General features: G+C 47.3%; 1 protein-coding gene across 1 annotated transcript in view; it reads left to right on the forward strand.

Moving 5' to 3' along the window:
• The window catches only part of LOC144681842 (FYVE, RhoGEF and PH domain-containing protein 5-like), a 236174-nt gene that overhangs the window by 139450 nt on the left and 79595 nt on the right, over nt 1-17129 (forward strand). Inside the window, exons 2-5 of the mRNA XM_078543880.1 lie at nt 606-720; nt 5433-5491; nt 5596-5626; nt 15018-15169. Coding sequence (XP_078400006.1) covers nt 606-720; nt 5433-5491; nt 5596-5626; nt 15018-15169 — 357 coding nt within the window. The remainder of the gene's footprint in view (nt 1-605; nt 721-5432; nt 5492-5595; nt 5627-15017; nt 15170-17129) is intronic.

The following is a 17129-nucleotide window of genomic DNA, read 5'->3' on the forward strand; positions in this document are numbered from 1 at the left end:
GCAGCTGGAACACTGTATGGAAGCTACTAGGAAGTCAGTAGCACTGAGGAGTTGTCTTGAAAATAAACCAGCTTTAACCAAGAGACCAGCCTGGATTAATTCTTCCACCACAACCTCTTATTGTGAGTAACATTTGGCTCTGTCCACTGCTGCCACTGCCTGCCATGCTGAATTGGTGATGCTGCTGCCCATCCTGTGGCCAGAGTTGGGGTAGAGGACATCACAGTGGCCTCCCCAGCATCCAAATGGTATTCTAGCGATGCATCATTAATTCTGTGGGCTGCAGTCTCTTTGCCTTTTGTGGACATCTTCCCTGGGCTGGAAGCACTGATGTGTGCGTGTGGCCAGACTTTAAATATGACGCCTGATGTGATGAAGTGGTGAGTGATGGCGTGGCAGGCAAATGAGAGCCCGCCCACCATTGAAACAGCATGTTTCCCGGAAATGCATAAATAATGTGGCGGGTTTGGGACAATATGGCGTGAAAACATTGGTTTTCCAGCCTGCTACCGCACTTGGTGCAAATCTGGGATGATTCCACCCTAAGAGAGTGTGTAGGCTGGGTCAAAATGTGTAAAGATTAAAAGTAGTGCTTGTTGTTGCAGTGTTGACAGTGAGACTCTGACAGCATGTTCGCCCAGCGGAGAGGAGATTGTGTCTGATGAAGATATTGGAAACAGTTCAGAGTCTGAGGACATCGAAAGGGACCTGGCTCAACAGGTACATCTCATATTATTGGCTGTGATCTGTTCAGCAGGGCCATCATGTTTTATTGGTTTGGACTGAATATTTACAGTAGAAGAAAAGGATAGCAAGCTGGACAACCTGAGCAATTGTGGCTCATCAAAATTAATGTAAGCAAAATAACAGTATGAAGAAAATAATGGTGCTAAAGAGTGAATGACCAATCCCCAGGAGCAGATGGCTTCCATCCCAAGATTTTAAATGAAGCAGGTGAGAACATTGCAGCTAACTACAATCTTCCAAAGGTTTTTCAATTTGGGAACCATTCCTTTAGGTTGGAAAATTGCATGTCATTCTGCTCTTTAAGAAAGGTGAGAGGGGGAAAGCGGGGAATTACCAACCAATTAATCTAATATCTGTTGTTGGGACATTGCTAGCATGTAAGACAGAGTGACTGAACACATTGAAAATTTTCTGCTCATCAGCCAGAGTTGCCATGCCTGATGAACCTGAAGCTGAATGAAGTCACGGACAGGGGAATATCTATAGATGTTACTTATATGGACTGCCAGAAGGCACTTGATAAAGTTCCCCATAAGAGACTGTTAGCTAAAGTTGAATCCCATGGAATTGAAGGCGAGTTATTGACCTGGTTCGCAAGTTAGCTAAGTAGAAAAGGTCATAGAATAGGGGTAATGGGCAGGAACCCTAATTGGCCTAATGTGGTGCCCAGGCAAGAATCTGTGTTGGAGTCTCAATTGTTCAGTGTTTATTAATGATTTAGAAGATTGTTTGCTAATGGCAGGAAGATAGGTGACATTGTAGGCAGTGAAGATGGAAGCATAAGATTGCAAAGAAATATTAATAGTTTAAGTGAATGGGCAAAAGTGTGGCAAATGATTTCAATGTAGGCAAATGCAAGGTCACTTTGGACCTAAACAAGACAGAATCAAGTACTTACTAAATGGTGAAAAGCCAAAAACAATGGAGGACCAAACAGACTTGCGGTGCAGATAGACAAATACAGGTACAGAAGATGATCATCAAAGCTAATGGAATGCTGGCCTCTTACCTACAGGACTAGAATACAATGGGGTAAAAATTGTGCTTCAGATGTACAAAACCCTGGATAGGCCAAACCTGGAGTTACTGTGAGCAGTTTGGGTAACACACCTTGAGAAGAATATGCTGACCTGGTGGGGGAGTACAGTGTAGATTTACTAAATCTTCACGCCATATTCCTAGACTCCAAGGGTTGAATGATGGGGAGAGAATACACAAACTAGGGTTGTATTCTGTGGAATTTAGAAGGTTAAGGGGTAATTTGATAGAGGTTTTCATGATTTTACAGCAAATTGATGGGCTACATCGAAATGTTCGAGGAGGACCCTGGGACAGGCAGTCAGCAGCACCTAGAGGAGAAAGCGAGAGGAGGGCCCCGGTACAGGCAGTCAGCAGCACCTAGAGGAGAGTGTGAGAGGAGGACCCTGGGACAGGCAGTCAGCAGCACCTAGAGGAGAGTGTGAGAGGAGGACCCTGGGACAGGCAGTCAGCAGCACCTAGAGGAGAAAGCGAGAGGAGGGCCCCGGTACAGGCAGTCAGCAGCACCTAGAGGAGAGTGTGAGAGGAGGACCCTGGGACAGGCAGTCAGCAGCACCTAGAGGAGAGTGTGAGAGGAGGACTCTGGGACAGCAGCACCTACAGGAATCTAGTCGAGGAAGAGGATCTAGCATCTAGTCTATACTCAAGAAGGAGTAAGGGTAATATAAAAGCAAGGGTTCATATTCTATTTAGTTAAGATATGTCTGGGGAGCTCAGTCCCATGATTTGCAAATCTTGTGCTATGTGGGAAATCCTAGACATTCCTGGCGGTCTGGATGACCACATGCGCAGGAGGTGCCTTCAACTGGAGCAACTTGAGCTCTGGGTTTTGGAGCTTGAGTGGCAGCTGGGGGCACTGCAGTCCATTCACGAGGCTGAGAGATTCACGGATAGCATGTTTTCAGGATGTGGTCACCTCACAGCTTAAGGAAGAACAAGCAGAGAGGGAATGGGTGACTGCCAGACAGACAGAAGGGGACCAGGCAGGTAGTGAGGAAATCCCCCAAGTGCATCTCACTCGCAAACCGTTTTTCGGCCTTGGAAAACGGTGAGAGTGATGGTCCCTCTGTGGAGGCCAACCAGAGCCAAGGCCATGGCACTGTGGGTGGTCCAGCTGCTCAGCAGGGGAGGAAGAAGTGTGGAAGGGCAATAGTGGTAGGGGATTCGTTAGTGAGGGGAGTAGACAGGCACTTCTGCGGCCATAGACGAGACTCCAGGTTGGTATGTTGCCTCCTGAGTGCCAGGGTCAAGGATGTCACAGAACGGCTGCAGGACATTCTGAAGGGGGAGGGGGGTGGAACTGCCAGAGGTCACATTGGAACCAATGACATAGGAAGAAAGAGAAATTAGGTCCTGAAAGCAGACTTTATGGAGTTAGGTAGGAAATTGAAAAGCAGGACTTCAAAGGTAGTAATTCTCGGATTACTCCCAGTGTCACACAGTAGTGAGTATAGGATCAGAAGGATAGAGCAGATGAATGTGTGGCTGGAGAGATGGTGCAGGAGGGAGGGCTTTAGATTCCTGGGGCATTGGGACCGTTTCCGGGGGAGTGGGACCTGTACAAGTTGGACAGGTTACATCTGAACAGGAACTGGACCAACAGGGGAGGTTTGCTAATGCTTTTGGGATTTAAACTAAATTGACAAGGGGATGGGATCCTGAAAAGTAGTTCAGAGGGGAGAGAAGCTGAAATGGAATTAGAAATTAAAACGCTAGTAAGTGAGTCTGGAAGGCAGAGGAAACATAGGCTAGATAAGAAAGAAGTGAGTTTAGCAAGGCTAAATGGAATATATTTTCATGCAAGGAGCCTGAGGAATATGACAGACAAGATGAGGGCCCAGATAGGCACATGGAAGTATGATATCAAAGCTATAACTGAGACTTGGCTAAATTGATTGACAGCTCAACATTCCTGGTTAAAGGGTGTTCACACCAGACAGAGAGGGGGATAGAAGAGGATGGGGGAGTCGCAATATTGATCAAGGAATCAGTTATAGCAGTGATGAGGGATGATATCTTGGAAGGATCATCACATGAGGCCACATGGGTAGAAGTAAAAAAACACAAAAGGGGCAAACACGCTATTGGGTGTGTGCTATAAGCCCCCAAACAGTCAGGGAGAGATAGAGGATCAAATATGTAATCAAATTTCAGAGAAGTGTAAGAATAATGTAGGGGGTATGATCAAGAAGTTTGCAGATGACAGGAAAACTGGTAAGGTGGTAAATAGTAAGAAGGATAGCTGTAAACTGCAGGAGGATATCAATGGATTGGTCAGGTGGGCAGAGCAATGGCAAATGGAATTCAACCTGGAAAAGTGTGAGGTAATGCACTTGGGGAGGGCTAACAAGGCAAGAGGTTACACTATGAAGGGTAGGACCCTGGAAAGTACTGAAGATCAGAGGGACCTTGGTGTGCATATCCACAGATCCCTGCAGGTAGCAGAGCAGGTAGATAAGGTGGTTAAGAAGGCATATGGGATACTTGCTTTTATTAGCCGAGGCGTAGAATACAAGAGTAGGGAGGTTATGCTGGAACTGTATAAAATGCTGGTTAGGCCACAACTGGAGTACGGTGTGCAGTTCTGGTCACCACATTACAGGAAAGATGTGATTGTACTGGAGAGGGTGCAGAGGAGATTCACCAGGATGCTGCCTGGGCTGGAGGGTCTGAGCTGTGAGGAAAAATTGGATAAGCTGGGATTGTTTTCCTTGGAGCAGCGAAGGTTGAGAGGGGACCTGATAGTGGTGTATAAGGTTATGAGAGACATTGATAGGGTGGATAGGAAGGCACTTTTTCCATCAGTAGAGGGATCAATAACCAGAGGACATGGATTGAAGGTATGAGATAGAAGGTTAAGAGAATTGAGAGTTGAGGAGAAATTTTTTTCACCCAGAGGGTGGGAGTCTGGAACTCACTGCCTGAAAGGGTGGTTGAGTCAGAAACTCTCTTAACATTTAAGAGGTATTTAGATATTCACTTGCATTGCCACAGCCTCCAGGGCTATGGGCCAAGTGCTGGAAAATGGGATTAGTGTAGTCAGATCTTTGATGACCAGCGTAGACACGATGGGCTGAATGGCCTCCTCCTGTGCTGTAAATGTCTGAGCCTATGGGTCTCTGGCTGGATAGATGAGTACGAGGGGCCGCAGTCAAAGAAATTAGATCCAGAGCGGGACTGAATTTAGGAAACATTCCTACAGAACTTTTAACTCTCTTCCAAAAAATGGTTATTGATGGCAGGCCAATTGTTCATTTTAAATCTGACATCGATTGATTTTTGTTAACCAATGTTTTAAGGGAATAAAAGAAATATACTGCAGATGCTGGAAATCTGAAATACAAACGGAAAATGCTGGAAAAATTCAGCAGGCCTGGCAGCACCTGTGGCGAGAGAAAGAGTTAATGTTTCGAGTTGGCAAGATGCTCGTTCAGAGCTGGAGAGGCAGAAATGTGATGGGTTTTGTATGGTTGACAAAGGGCGAGGGTCAGGGTGAACAAAATGTTGGATCTATTTGCATGATGAAACAGATTTGAGACTAAATGGCCTCCCCCTGTTCCTAAATTGTTATGGACATGTGGTCAGGTTACAGTTTTGGAGAGTGAAGTGTAACTACTAGAACTAAATATTTATTCACTTTCTTGTAGATTGACATAGGGCTTGAAGCCTATCACATTGTAAAAGCAATGACGACATCAGAGAGAGCGTAAGTGCAAGCATTTATCTAAATTCTCTTTTCATATGTTCCTTTGCCACAATGATTTGTTACAAGATTGTATCAGTCTGCTACTTTCTGTCTGCCTCCTGCAGGTACCTGAGTGTCCTGAACTTCCTACACACAGTGAGTAGCAGCTTGTTTTTAACTGGTTTGTCTACACTGTTCTCTTTTTGTGTATGTGAATTGTAAAAGCACCGTGTGAAACGTACATGGATCAAGGCCACCCCACTCCCGACACCTCCCCTGCCCCCGATTCCTTGCTCCCCCCTTGTTACCTCCTGCTGACCAATCCCCTCCCGATTGCTTGCTCCGCCATAGCTAGCTCCTAGCCGGGGCTGATGAGGGGTCGGGGTTGGTGAGTGTTCGGGAGGTCGTGTGTGGTCAAGAGTGGGCAGCTGTCTAGGAAGTCAGTGACTATGATGGCTCACCTTGGTGTTATGGGGTCAATAAATGAAGCCAAAACTGAATGGGAGTGAACGGCAGGAAGAGTACCTTCTAATGAAGGAGCTTGAACAACGAGCCATTATACAGATTACATTCCTTCTTTTAAAATCATTCACGGGAAGTGGGCTTTGCTGACTGGGCCAGCACTTATTGCCCATCCCCAGCTGCCCTTGAGAAGGTGGTGGTGAGCTGCCTTCTTGAACCGCTGCAGTCCATGTGGTGTAGCTACACCCACAGTGCTGTTAGGGAGGGAGTTCCAGGATTTTGATCCAGCGACAGTGAAAGAACAACAATATATTTCCAAGTCAGGATGGTGAGTGACTTGGAGGGGAGCTTCCAGGTGGTGATGTTCCCATGTGTCTGCTGCCCTTGTCCTTCTAGATGGTAGTGGTCATGGGTTTGGAAGGTGCTGTCTAAGGACCCTTGGTGAATTCCTGCAGTGCATCTTGTAGATGGTACACACTGCTGCTACTGTGCATCGGTGGTGGAGGGAGTGAATGTTTGTGGATGTGGTGCCAATCAAACGGGCTGCTTTGTCTTGGATAGTGTCAAGCTTCTTGAGTGTTGTGGGAGCTGCACTCATCCAGGCAAGTGGGGAATATTCCATCACATTCCTGACTTGTGCCTTGTCGATGGTGGACAGGCTTTGGGGAGTCAGGCGGTGAGTTACTCATCACAGGATTCCTAGCCTCTGACCTGCTGTTGTAGCCACAGTATTTATATGGCTAATCCAGTTCAGTTTCTGGTCAATGGTAACCCCCAGGATGGGGGAGGTGATGCAGTAGTGGTATTGTCACTGGGTTAGTAATCCAGAGACCCAGGGTAAAGCTCTGGGGCCCTGGGTTCGAATCCCACCATGGCAGATTGTGGAATTTTAATTCAATAAAAATCTGCAATTAATCTCTAATGATGACCATGAAACCATTGTCGATTGCTGTATAAACCCATCTGATTCACTAATGCCCTTTAGGGAAGGAAATCTGCTGTCCTTACTTGGTCTGGCCTACATGTGACTCCAGACCCACAGCAATGTGGTTGACTCTGAAATGGCCTAGCAAGCTGCTCAGTTGTAACAAACTGCTACATAGACACAAAAAAGGAATGAAGCCGGATGGACCACAAGGCTCGACCTTAGCACTGGAAACGACAAGGGCAATCACAGCCCTGTCGACCCTGCAAAGTCCTCCTTACTAACATCTGGGGGCTAGTGCCAAAATTGGGAGAGCTGTCTCACAGACTAGTCAAGCAACAGCCTGACATGGTCATACTCACGGAATCATACCTTACAGATAATGTCCCAGAGTCCACCATCATCATCCCTGGGTGTGTCCTGTCCCACTGGCAGGACAGACCCAGCAGAGGTGGCAGCACAGTGGTATACAATCGGGAGGGAGTTGCCCTGGGAATCCTCAACATCAACTCTGGACCCCATGAGGTCTCAGGGCATCAGGTCAAACATGGGCAAGGAAACCTCCTGCTGATTACCACATACCGCCCTCCCTCAGCTAATGAATCAGTGCTCCTCCATGTTGAACACCACTTGGAGGGAGCACTGAGGGTGGCAAGGGTGCAGATTGTACTCTGGGTGGGGGACTTCAATGTCCATCACCAAGAGTGGCTCAATAGCACCACTACTGACTGAGCTGGCTGAGTCCTAAAGGACATAGCTGCTAGACTGGGTCTGTGACAGGTGGTGAGGGAACCAACAAGAGGGGAAAACATACTTGACCTCATCCTCATCAACCTGCCGCAGATGCATCTGTCCATGACAGTATCAGGAGGAGTGACCACAGCGCAGTCATTATGGAGACAAAATCCTGCCTTCACATTGAGGATCCCCTCCATTGTGTTGTGTGGCACTACCACAGTGCTAAATGGGATAGATTTTGAACAGATCTAGCAACTCAAGACTGGGCATCCATGAGGCACTAAGTCATCAGCAGCAGCAGAATTGGACTCAAACACAATCTGTAACCTCATGGCCCAGCATATCCTCCACTCTACCATTACCATCAAGACAGGTGATCAACCCTGGTTCAATGAAGATTGCAGGAGGACATGCCAGGAGCAGCACCAGGCATACCTAAAAATGAGATGTCAATCTAGTGAAGCTATAACACAGGACTACTTGTGTGCCAAACAGCATAAGCAGCAAGTGATAGAGCTAAGCGATCCCAGAAACAATGGATCAGATCTAAGCTCTGCAGTCCTGCCATACCCAGTCGTGAATGGTGGTGGACAATTAAACAACTCACTGGAGGAGGAGGCTCCACAAATATCCCCATCCTCAATGATGGGGGAGCCCAGCACATCAGTGCAAAAGATAAGGCTGAAGCATTTGCAACAATCTTTGGACAGAAGTGCCGAGTGGATGATCCTTCTCGGCCTCTTCCGGAGGTACCCAGTATCACAGATTCCAGTCTTCAGCCAATTCAACTCACTCCACATGATATCAAGACATGGCCGAAGGCACTGGATATCGCAAAGGCTATGGGTCCTGACAACATTCCGGCAATCGTACAGAAGGTATGTGCTCCAGAACTTGGCACAGCCCCAGCCAAGCTGTTCCAGTACAGCTACAACACTGGCATCTACCCGGTTATGTGGAAAATTGCCCAGGTATGTCCTGTATACAAAAAGCAGAACAAATCCAACCTGGCCAATTACTGCCCCATCAGTCTACACTCGATCATCAGTAAAGTGATGGAAGGGGTCGGCAACAGTGTTATCAAGCAGCACTGGCTTAGCAACAACCTGTTCACTGATGCCCAGTTTGGGTTTTGCCAGGGTCACTCAGCTCCTGACATGATTACAGCTTTTGCCCAGACATGGACAAAAGAGCTGAACTCTCGAGGTGATAGTAACTGTCCTTGACATCAAGGCAGCATTTGACCAAATGTGGCATCAAGGAGCCCTAGCAAAACTGGAAACAATGGGAATCAGGGGGAAAACGCTCCGCTGGTTAGAGTCATACCTAACACAAAGGAAGATGGTTGTGGTTGTTGTAGGTCAGTCATCTCAGTTCCAGGACATCACTGCAGGAGTTCCTCTGGGTAGTGTCCTTGGCCCAACCATCTTCGGCTGCTTCATCAATGACCTTCTTTCCATCATAAGGTCAGAAATGAGGATGTTCGCTGATGATTGAACAATGTTCAACACCATTTGCAACTCCTCAGATACTGAACACTCCATACCCAAATGCAGCAAGACCTGGACAATATCCAGGCTGACAAGTGGCAAGTAACATTCGCACCACAAGTGCCAAGCAATGACCATCTCCAAGAGAGAATCCAGCCATCGCCCCTTGATGTTCAATGGCATTGCCATCACTGAATCCCCTGCTATAAACATCCTGGGGTTACCAGTGACCCGAAACTGAAATGGACTAGCCATACAAATACTGTGGCTACAAGACCAGGTCAGAGGCAAGGAATCATGTGATGAGTAATTCACCTCTTGACTCCCCAAAGCCTGTCCACTATCTACAAGGCACAAGTCAGAAGTGTGATGGAATACTCCCCACTTGCTTGGATGAGTGCAGCTCCCACAACACTCAAGGAGCTTTACATCATCCAGGACAAAGCAGCCACTTGATTGGCACCGCATCCACAGACATTGTCTCCCTCCACCACTGACACACAGTAGCAGCAGTGTGTACCATCTCACCAAGGCTTCTTAGACAGCACCTTCCATGATACCATAAGACAATAGGGCGTAGGAGCAGAAGAAGGCCCATCGAGTCTGCTCCACCATTCAATGAGATCACAGCTGACCTGATAATTCTCAACTCCTTTCCCGCCTTTTTCCTATAACCCTTGATTCCCTTACTGACTAAAAATCTGTCTATCTCAGCCTTGTATATAGTTAATGACCCAGCCTCCACAACCCGCCACGGTAAAGAATTCCATAGATTCACTACCCTCAGAAGAAATTCCTCCTCATCTCTGTCTTAAATGGGTGACCCCTTACTCTGAGATTATGCCCTCTGGTCCTAGACTCTCCCACAAGGAGAAACAACCTCTCAGCATCTACCCTGTCAAGCCCTCTAAGAATGTTATATGTTCCAATAAGACCACCCCTCATTCTTCTAAACTCCAATGAGTGCAGGCCCAACCTACTCAACCTCTCCACATAAGAAAATCCCTCCATGCCCAGGATCAACCTAGTGAACCTTCTCTGGGATGCCTCCAATGCCAGTATATCTTTCCTTAGATAAGGGGACCAAAACTGTTCACAGTGTTCTAGGTGTGGTCTAACTAGTGCTTTGTATAGTTTTAGCAAGACTTCCCTATTTTTATACTCCATTCCCTTAGAAATAAAGGCCAACATTCCATTTGCCTTCCCTATTACCTGCTGAACCTGTATGTTAGCTTTTTGGGATTCATACATGAGGAGCCCCAAATCCCTCTGTGCTGTAGCTTTCTGCAGCCTCTCTCCATGTAAATAATGTTCAGCTCCTCTATTCTTCCTGCAAAGTGCATAAACTCATTTTCCCCCATTATATTCCATCTGACAAGTCTTTTCCCACTCACTTAACCTGTCTATATCCCTCTGTAAACCCCTTGTGTCATCATCACCACTTGCCTTCCCACATATTTTTGTGTCATCCGCAAAACTTGGCGATAGTGCATTCACTTCCCTCATCTAAGTCATTAATGTAAATAATTGAGGCCCCAGCACTGATCCCTGTGGCACTCCACTAGTTACAGGTTGCCATCCTGAAAATGCCCCCCTTATCCCAACTCTGTATTCTATTATTTAGCCAATCCTCTATCCGTGCTAATATACTACCCCCAACACCATAAGCTCTTATCTTGCTAAATAGCCTGTGTGGTACCTTATTGAACGCCTTTTGGAAATCAAAATTTATTGCATCTTTATCTATCTTGCTTGTTATCAGGCATGATTTCCCTTTCATGAAGCCATGCTGACTCTGCTTGATTATATCATATATTTCTGAATGTTCTGCTTTAAATTCTTTTATAATAGATTCCAACATATCCCCAATGACAAATGTTAAGCTGACTGGCCTATACTTATCTGTTTTTTGTCTTCCTCCCTTTTTGAATAAGGGTGTTACATTGGCCATTCTCCAATCCTCTGGGACTTTTCCAGAATCTAAAGATTCTTGGAAGATTACTACCAGTGTATCCACTATCTCTGCAGCTACTTCCTTTAATATCCTAGGATGCAACCCATCAGGTCCAGGGGACTTATCGGCCTTCAGTCCCATTAGTTTCCCTGGTACTTTTTCTCTAGTGATCGTTATTGTATTTATTTCCTCCCCCTTTTTTGCCCCTTGATTATTTAGTATTTTTGGAATACTATTTGCATCAGTCCTCATGGTAGAAGATACTAAGTATTTATTCAACTCCTCTGCCATTTCCTGGTTCCCCATCATTATTTCCCAGCCTCATTCTCTCAGGGGCCGATGCCCATTTTGGTCTCTCCTTTTTATATATTTAAAGAAGCTCTTATTGTCCATTTTTATATTACTTGCTAGTCTGCCCTCAAAGTTTATTTTCTCCCCCTCCTTTATTTTTTGGTCATCTTTTGTTGGTTTTTAAAATTTTCCCAATCCTCTGGCTTACCACTAATCTTTGCCACATTGTATGTTTTTTCTTTCAATTTGATACTGTCCTTAACTTCCTTGGTTAACCATGGTTAGTTTATCCCCTTCCTAGAATCCTTCTTCCTCACTGGGATATATCTTTACTGAGAGTCATGAACTATTTTCTTAAATGTCTACCATTGTTCATCAATTGTCTTTTCTGCTAAACTCCTTTCCCAGTCCACTCCAGCCAACTTTGCTCATTCTTTTGTAATTACCCTTATTTAAGTTTAGTGCAATTGTTTCCGATCCAAGGTTCTCACTCTCAAACTGAATGGTAAATTCTACCATGTTATGGTCACTTTTTTTAAATTCATTCACGGGGTGTGGGCTTCGCTGTCTGGGCCAGCATTTATTACCCATCCCTAGTTGCCCTTGAGGGTGGTGGTGAGTTGCCGCCTTGAACCGCTGCAGTCCCTGTGCTGTAGGGAGGGAGTTCCAGGATTTTGACCCAGCAACAGTGAAGGAACGGCCGGTATATTTCCAAGTCAGGATGGTGAGTGACTTGGAGGGGAACTTCCAGGTGGTGGTGTTCCCATCTATCTGCTACCCTTGTCCTTCTAGATGGTAGTGGTCATGGGTTTGGAAGGTGCTGTCGAAGGAGCCTTGGTGAATTCCTGCAGTGCATCTTGTAGATGGTACACACTGCTGCTACTGTGCGTCAGTGGTGGAGGGAGTGAATGTTTGTGGATGTGGTGCCAATCAAGCTTTGTCCTGGTTGGTGTCAAGCTTCTTGAGTGTTGTGGGAGCTGCACTCATCCAGGCAAATGGGGAGTATTCCATCACATTCCTGATTTGTGCCTTGTAGATGGTGGACAGGCTTTGGGGAGTCAGGAGGCGAGTTACTCGTCACATGATTCCCAGCCTTTGACCTGCTCTTGTAACCACAGTATTTATATGGCTAGTCCAGTTCAATTTCTGATCAATGGTAACCCCAGGATGTTGATAGTGGGGGATTCAGTGATAGAAATGCTGTTGAACACCAAGGGGCGATGGCTGGACTCTCTCTTGTTGGGGATGATCATTGCCCGGCACTTGTGTGGCGTAAATGTTGCTTGCCACTTGTTAGCCCAAGCCTGGATATTGTGCATGTCTTGCTGCATTTGAACATGGACTGCTTCAGTATCTGAGGAGTCGCGAATGGTGCTGAACATTGTGCAATCATCAGCGAACATCCCCACTTCTGACCTCATAATGGAAGGAAGGTCACTGATGAAGCAGCTGAAGATGGTTGGGCCAAGGACACTACCCTGAGGAACTCCTGCAGTGATGTCCTGGAGCTGAGATGACTGACCTCCAACAACCACAACCATCTTCCTTTGTGCTAGATATGACTCCAACCAGCGGAGAGTTTTCCCCCTGATTCCCATTGACTCCAGTTTTGCTAGGGCTCCTTGATGCCACATTCGGTCAAATGCTGCCTTGATGCCAAGGGCAGTCACTCTCACCTCACCTCACCTCGAGAGTTCAGCTCTTTTTTGTCCATGTTTGAACCAAGGCTGTAATCAGGTCGAGGAGCTGAATAATCCTGGCAGAACCGAAACTGGGCTTCAGTGAGCAGGTTATTGCTAAGCGAGTGCTGCTTGATAGCACTGTTAATGACCCCTTCCATTACTTTACTGATGATCAAGAGTAGACTGATGGGGCAGTAATTGGCCAGGTTGGATTTGTCCTTTTTGTGTACAGGACATACCTGGGCAATTTTCCAGATGACCTGGGCAATTTTCCAGATGACCTGGGCAATTTTCCAGATGACCTGGGCAATTTTCCAGATGACCTGGGCAATTTTCCAGATGACCTGGGCAATTTTCCAGATGACCTGGGCAATTTTCCAGATGACCTGGGCAATTTTCCAGATGACCTGGGCAATTTTCCAGATGACCTGGGCAATTTTCCAGATGACCTGGGCAATTTTCCAGATGACCTGGGCAATTTTCCAGATGACCTGGGCAATTTTCCAGATGACCTGGGCAATTTTCCAGATGACCTGGGCAATTTTCCAGATGACCTGGGCAATTTTCCAGATGACCTGGGCAATTTTCCAGATGACCGGATAGATGCCAGTGTTATAGCTGTACTGGAACAGCTTGGCTAGGGGCACAGCAATTCCTGGAGCGCATGTCTTCAATACTATTGCTGGAATATTGTCAGGGCCCATAGCCTTTGCAGTATCCAGTGCCTTCAGCCGTTTCTTGATATCACGTGGAGTGAATCAAATTGGCTGAAGACTGGCATGTGGCAGGACTGCCGAGCTTAGATCTGATCCGTTGGTTGTGGGATCGCTTAGCTCTATCTTACACTTGCTTCTTATGCTGTTTGGCACGCCCAAAGTCCTGTGTTGTAGCCTCACCAGGTTGACACCTCATTTTTAGGTATGCCTGGTGCTGCTCCTGGCATGCCCTCCTGCACCCTTCATTGAACCAAGGTTGACCCCCTGTCTTGATGGTAATGGTATAGTGGGGGATATACCAGGCCATAAGTTTACAGATCGAGTACAATTCTGCTGCTGCTGATGGCCCACAGCGCCTCATGGATGCCCAGTCTTGAGTTGCTAGATCTGTTTGAAACCTATTCCATTTAGCACAGTCGCAGTGCCACACAACACGATGGAGGGTATCCTCAATGTGAAGGCGGAACTTCGTCTCGACAAGGACTGTGCAGTGGTCACTCCTACCGATACTGTCATGCATCTGCAGCAGGCAGATTGGTGAGGATGAGGTCAAGTATGTTTTTCCCTCTTGGTTCCCTCACCACCTGCCGCAGACCCAGTCTAGCAGCTATGTCCTTTAGGACTTGGCCAGCTCCTGGTGCTAGCGAGCCATTCTTGGTGATGGACATTGATATCTCTCACCCAGCGTACATTCTGCACCATTGCCACCCTCAGTGCTTCCTCCAAGTGATGTTCAACATGAAGGAACACTGATTCATCAGCTGAGGGAGGACAGTACGTGGTAATCAGCTGGAGTTTTCCTTGCCCATGTTTGACCTGATGCCATGAGGCTTCGTGGGGTCTGGAGTTGATGTTAAGTCTCGCAGGGCGAGTCCCTCCCAACTGTATACCACTGTGCCGCCACTTCTGCTCGGTTTGTCCTGCCAGTGGGACAGGACATACCCAGGGATGGTGATGGTGGAGTCTGGGACATTGTTTGTAAGATATGATTCCGTGAGGATGACTGTCAGGCTGTTGCTTGTCTAGTCTGTGAGACAGCTCTCCCACATGCCCCCAGATGTTAGTAAGAAGGACTTTGCAGGGTTGAGTTTGCCATTATCATTTCCAGCGCCTAGGTCAATGCCGGATCATCCGTCCAGTTTCATTCCTTTTTAATCCCTCCTGTCAGTTTAAAAATGAAATTAACCATTTCTCATCATTCCTCTCATTCTGAATATGTCTCTATTGGTTATAAGATAGCCTTGTGCTGAGTTTATACATTAAGATCTGAGACAATTTTCTTCCAACAGGAATTCAGAGAAGCAGCCATGTGTGTTGTTCGGGGTGAAGCTTGCCCTGTGATGGATCAGGAAGGTGTCACCCGCATCCTGTGTGATATCGCTGAGTTGTATGAGCTCCACCAGGACATACTGAGGGAGCTGGAGCAGAGCATCACTGAATGGTACCTCAGTAATCCTGTGTACATTCTCAATCCCGATTGGAAGCTTCTCAGTGGCTGAAGTAACTGTTGGGTCTGATCTTGCATTTTATAGAAAGCTATCTGCCAGACATCAGAAATACCTCCACCCAAAGGGTTTTACACAGCAAGATTAATTAAAGGGACCAGAACAGGATTTACTGCTATTCAAAACCCTACAATCTACTACATGAATTGTCCCTTTTACAGCTATCCTCCCTCTAGGATACTAACCCTGCTGTCAAACTCCCCCTCCCCCATCACGCAGCCCCTCCCCAGTCTCAGTGAAACTAGTCTCAGTGATGCTGACTATGACAACTATCATTGATTGTTGTAGTAACCCATTTCGTTCACTAATATATTTTTTAAAAAGGAAATCTGCTGTCCTTAGCTGGTTTCCCTTGCCCTAACCCTGAACTCGCATCATTCTCCATATTCTATCCTGTCTCCCCTCTGAGCTCATCTTGTTCATGGCAGACACCATCTGCTCCCTGATCCCTTTCTCTGTTGACCAGCCAGCTTCCCTACCCAGTCTCCATGCCAGCTGATGCTGTTAATAGTTCTCTCTCCTCAGGTACTGTCCTCTCTTTCAGATCTGTGTCATCACCCCCTCTCTGCCCTTGAAAACTATCCTTGCATCTCCAACCTCCTTTTCCTCTCAAGTCCTTGAACATGCTTTCGCCACCCAAACCCATTCCTATCTTGCTCACAACTCCGTGTTTGAATCCTTCCACTCAATGCTACTTGCCACAGCATCGATATGCCTCTTGTTAAAGTCATAATTGACATCCAAAGTGACTGTGAGAAAGGTAAACTTTCCCTCCTTGTCCTTCTCGACCTGCCTGCAGCCTTTCACATGGTCGACCACACCATCCTCCTCCAACCCCTCTCCACTGTCATCCGGCTGTGGGACTGCTCTCACCTGGTTTCATTCTTAGCCATCTAATCATAACCAGAGAATCACTTGCAGTGAAGATTGGGTGGGTGGGGAATGAGGGAAGGTGAATTAAGATTGTTTGGTGCGTGGGGAAAGGCAGGAGAGGTGAGTGAAAATTGTTGGGCGGGTGGGGAATGGGGGGAGTTGAATGAAGATTGGGTGGGGAATGGGGGGAGGTGAATGAAGGTGGGCGGGCGGGTGGGGAATGGGGGGAGGTGAATGAAGGTGGGCGGGCGGGCGGGGAATGGGGGGAGGTGAATGAAGGTGGGCGGGCGGGCGGGGAATGGGGGGAGGTGAATGAAGGTGGGCGGGCGGGTGGGGAATGGGGGGAGGTGAATGAAGATTGTCGGGTGGGCGGGCGGGGAATTGGGGGAGGTGAATGAAGATTGTCGGAGGGGCGGGCGGGCGGGGAATGGGGGGAGGTGAATGAAGATTGTCGGGCGGGCGGGCGGGGAATGGGGGGAGGTGAATGAAGATTGTCGGGCGGGCGGGGAATGGGGGGAGGTGAATGAAGATTGTCGGGCGGGCGGGCGGGGAATGGGGGGAGGTGAATGAAGATTGGGCGGGCGGGCGGGGAATGGGGGGAGGTGAATGAAGATTGTCGGGCGGGCGGGGAATGTGGGGAGGTGAATGAAGATTGTCGGGCGGGCGGGCGGGGAATGGGGGGAGGTGAATGAAGATTGTCGGGCGGGCGGGCGGGGAATGGGGGGAGGTGAATGAAGATTGTCGGGCGGGCGGGCGGGGAATGGGGGGAGGTGAATGAAGATTGTTGGCACAAAGAGAAATATATGGGAATGATCTGATAGCCATTACAGAGATACGGTTGCAAGGTGACTAAGGTGGTAACTAAATATTCAAGGATACATGACATTTTGATAGGATTGGACGAAAAGAAACAGAGGTGGGGTGGTTTTGTTAATGAAAGATGAGATCAGTGCAGTAGTGAAAAAATCTTGATACAGAAGATCAAGATGTAGAATCAGTTTGGGTAAAGATAAGAGAGTAAAG

Source organism: Cetorhinus maximus, chromosome 6 (assembly GCF_964194155.1).
Source record: "Cetorhinus maximus chromosome 6, sCetMax3.hap1.1, whole genome shotgun sequence".
NCBI lineage: Eukaryota > Metazoa > Chordata > Chondrichthyes > Lamniformes > Cetorhinidae > Cetorhinus > Cetorhinus maximus.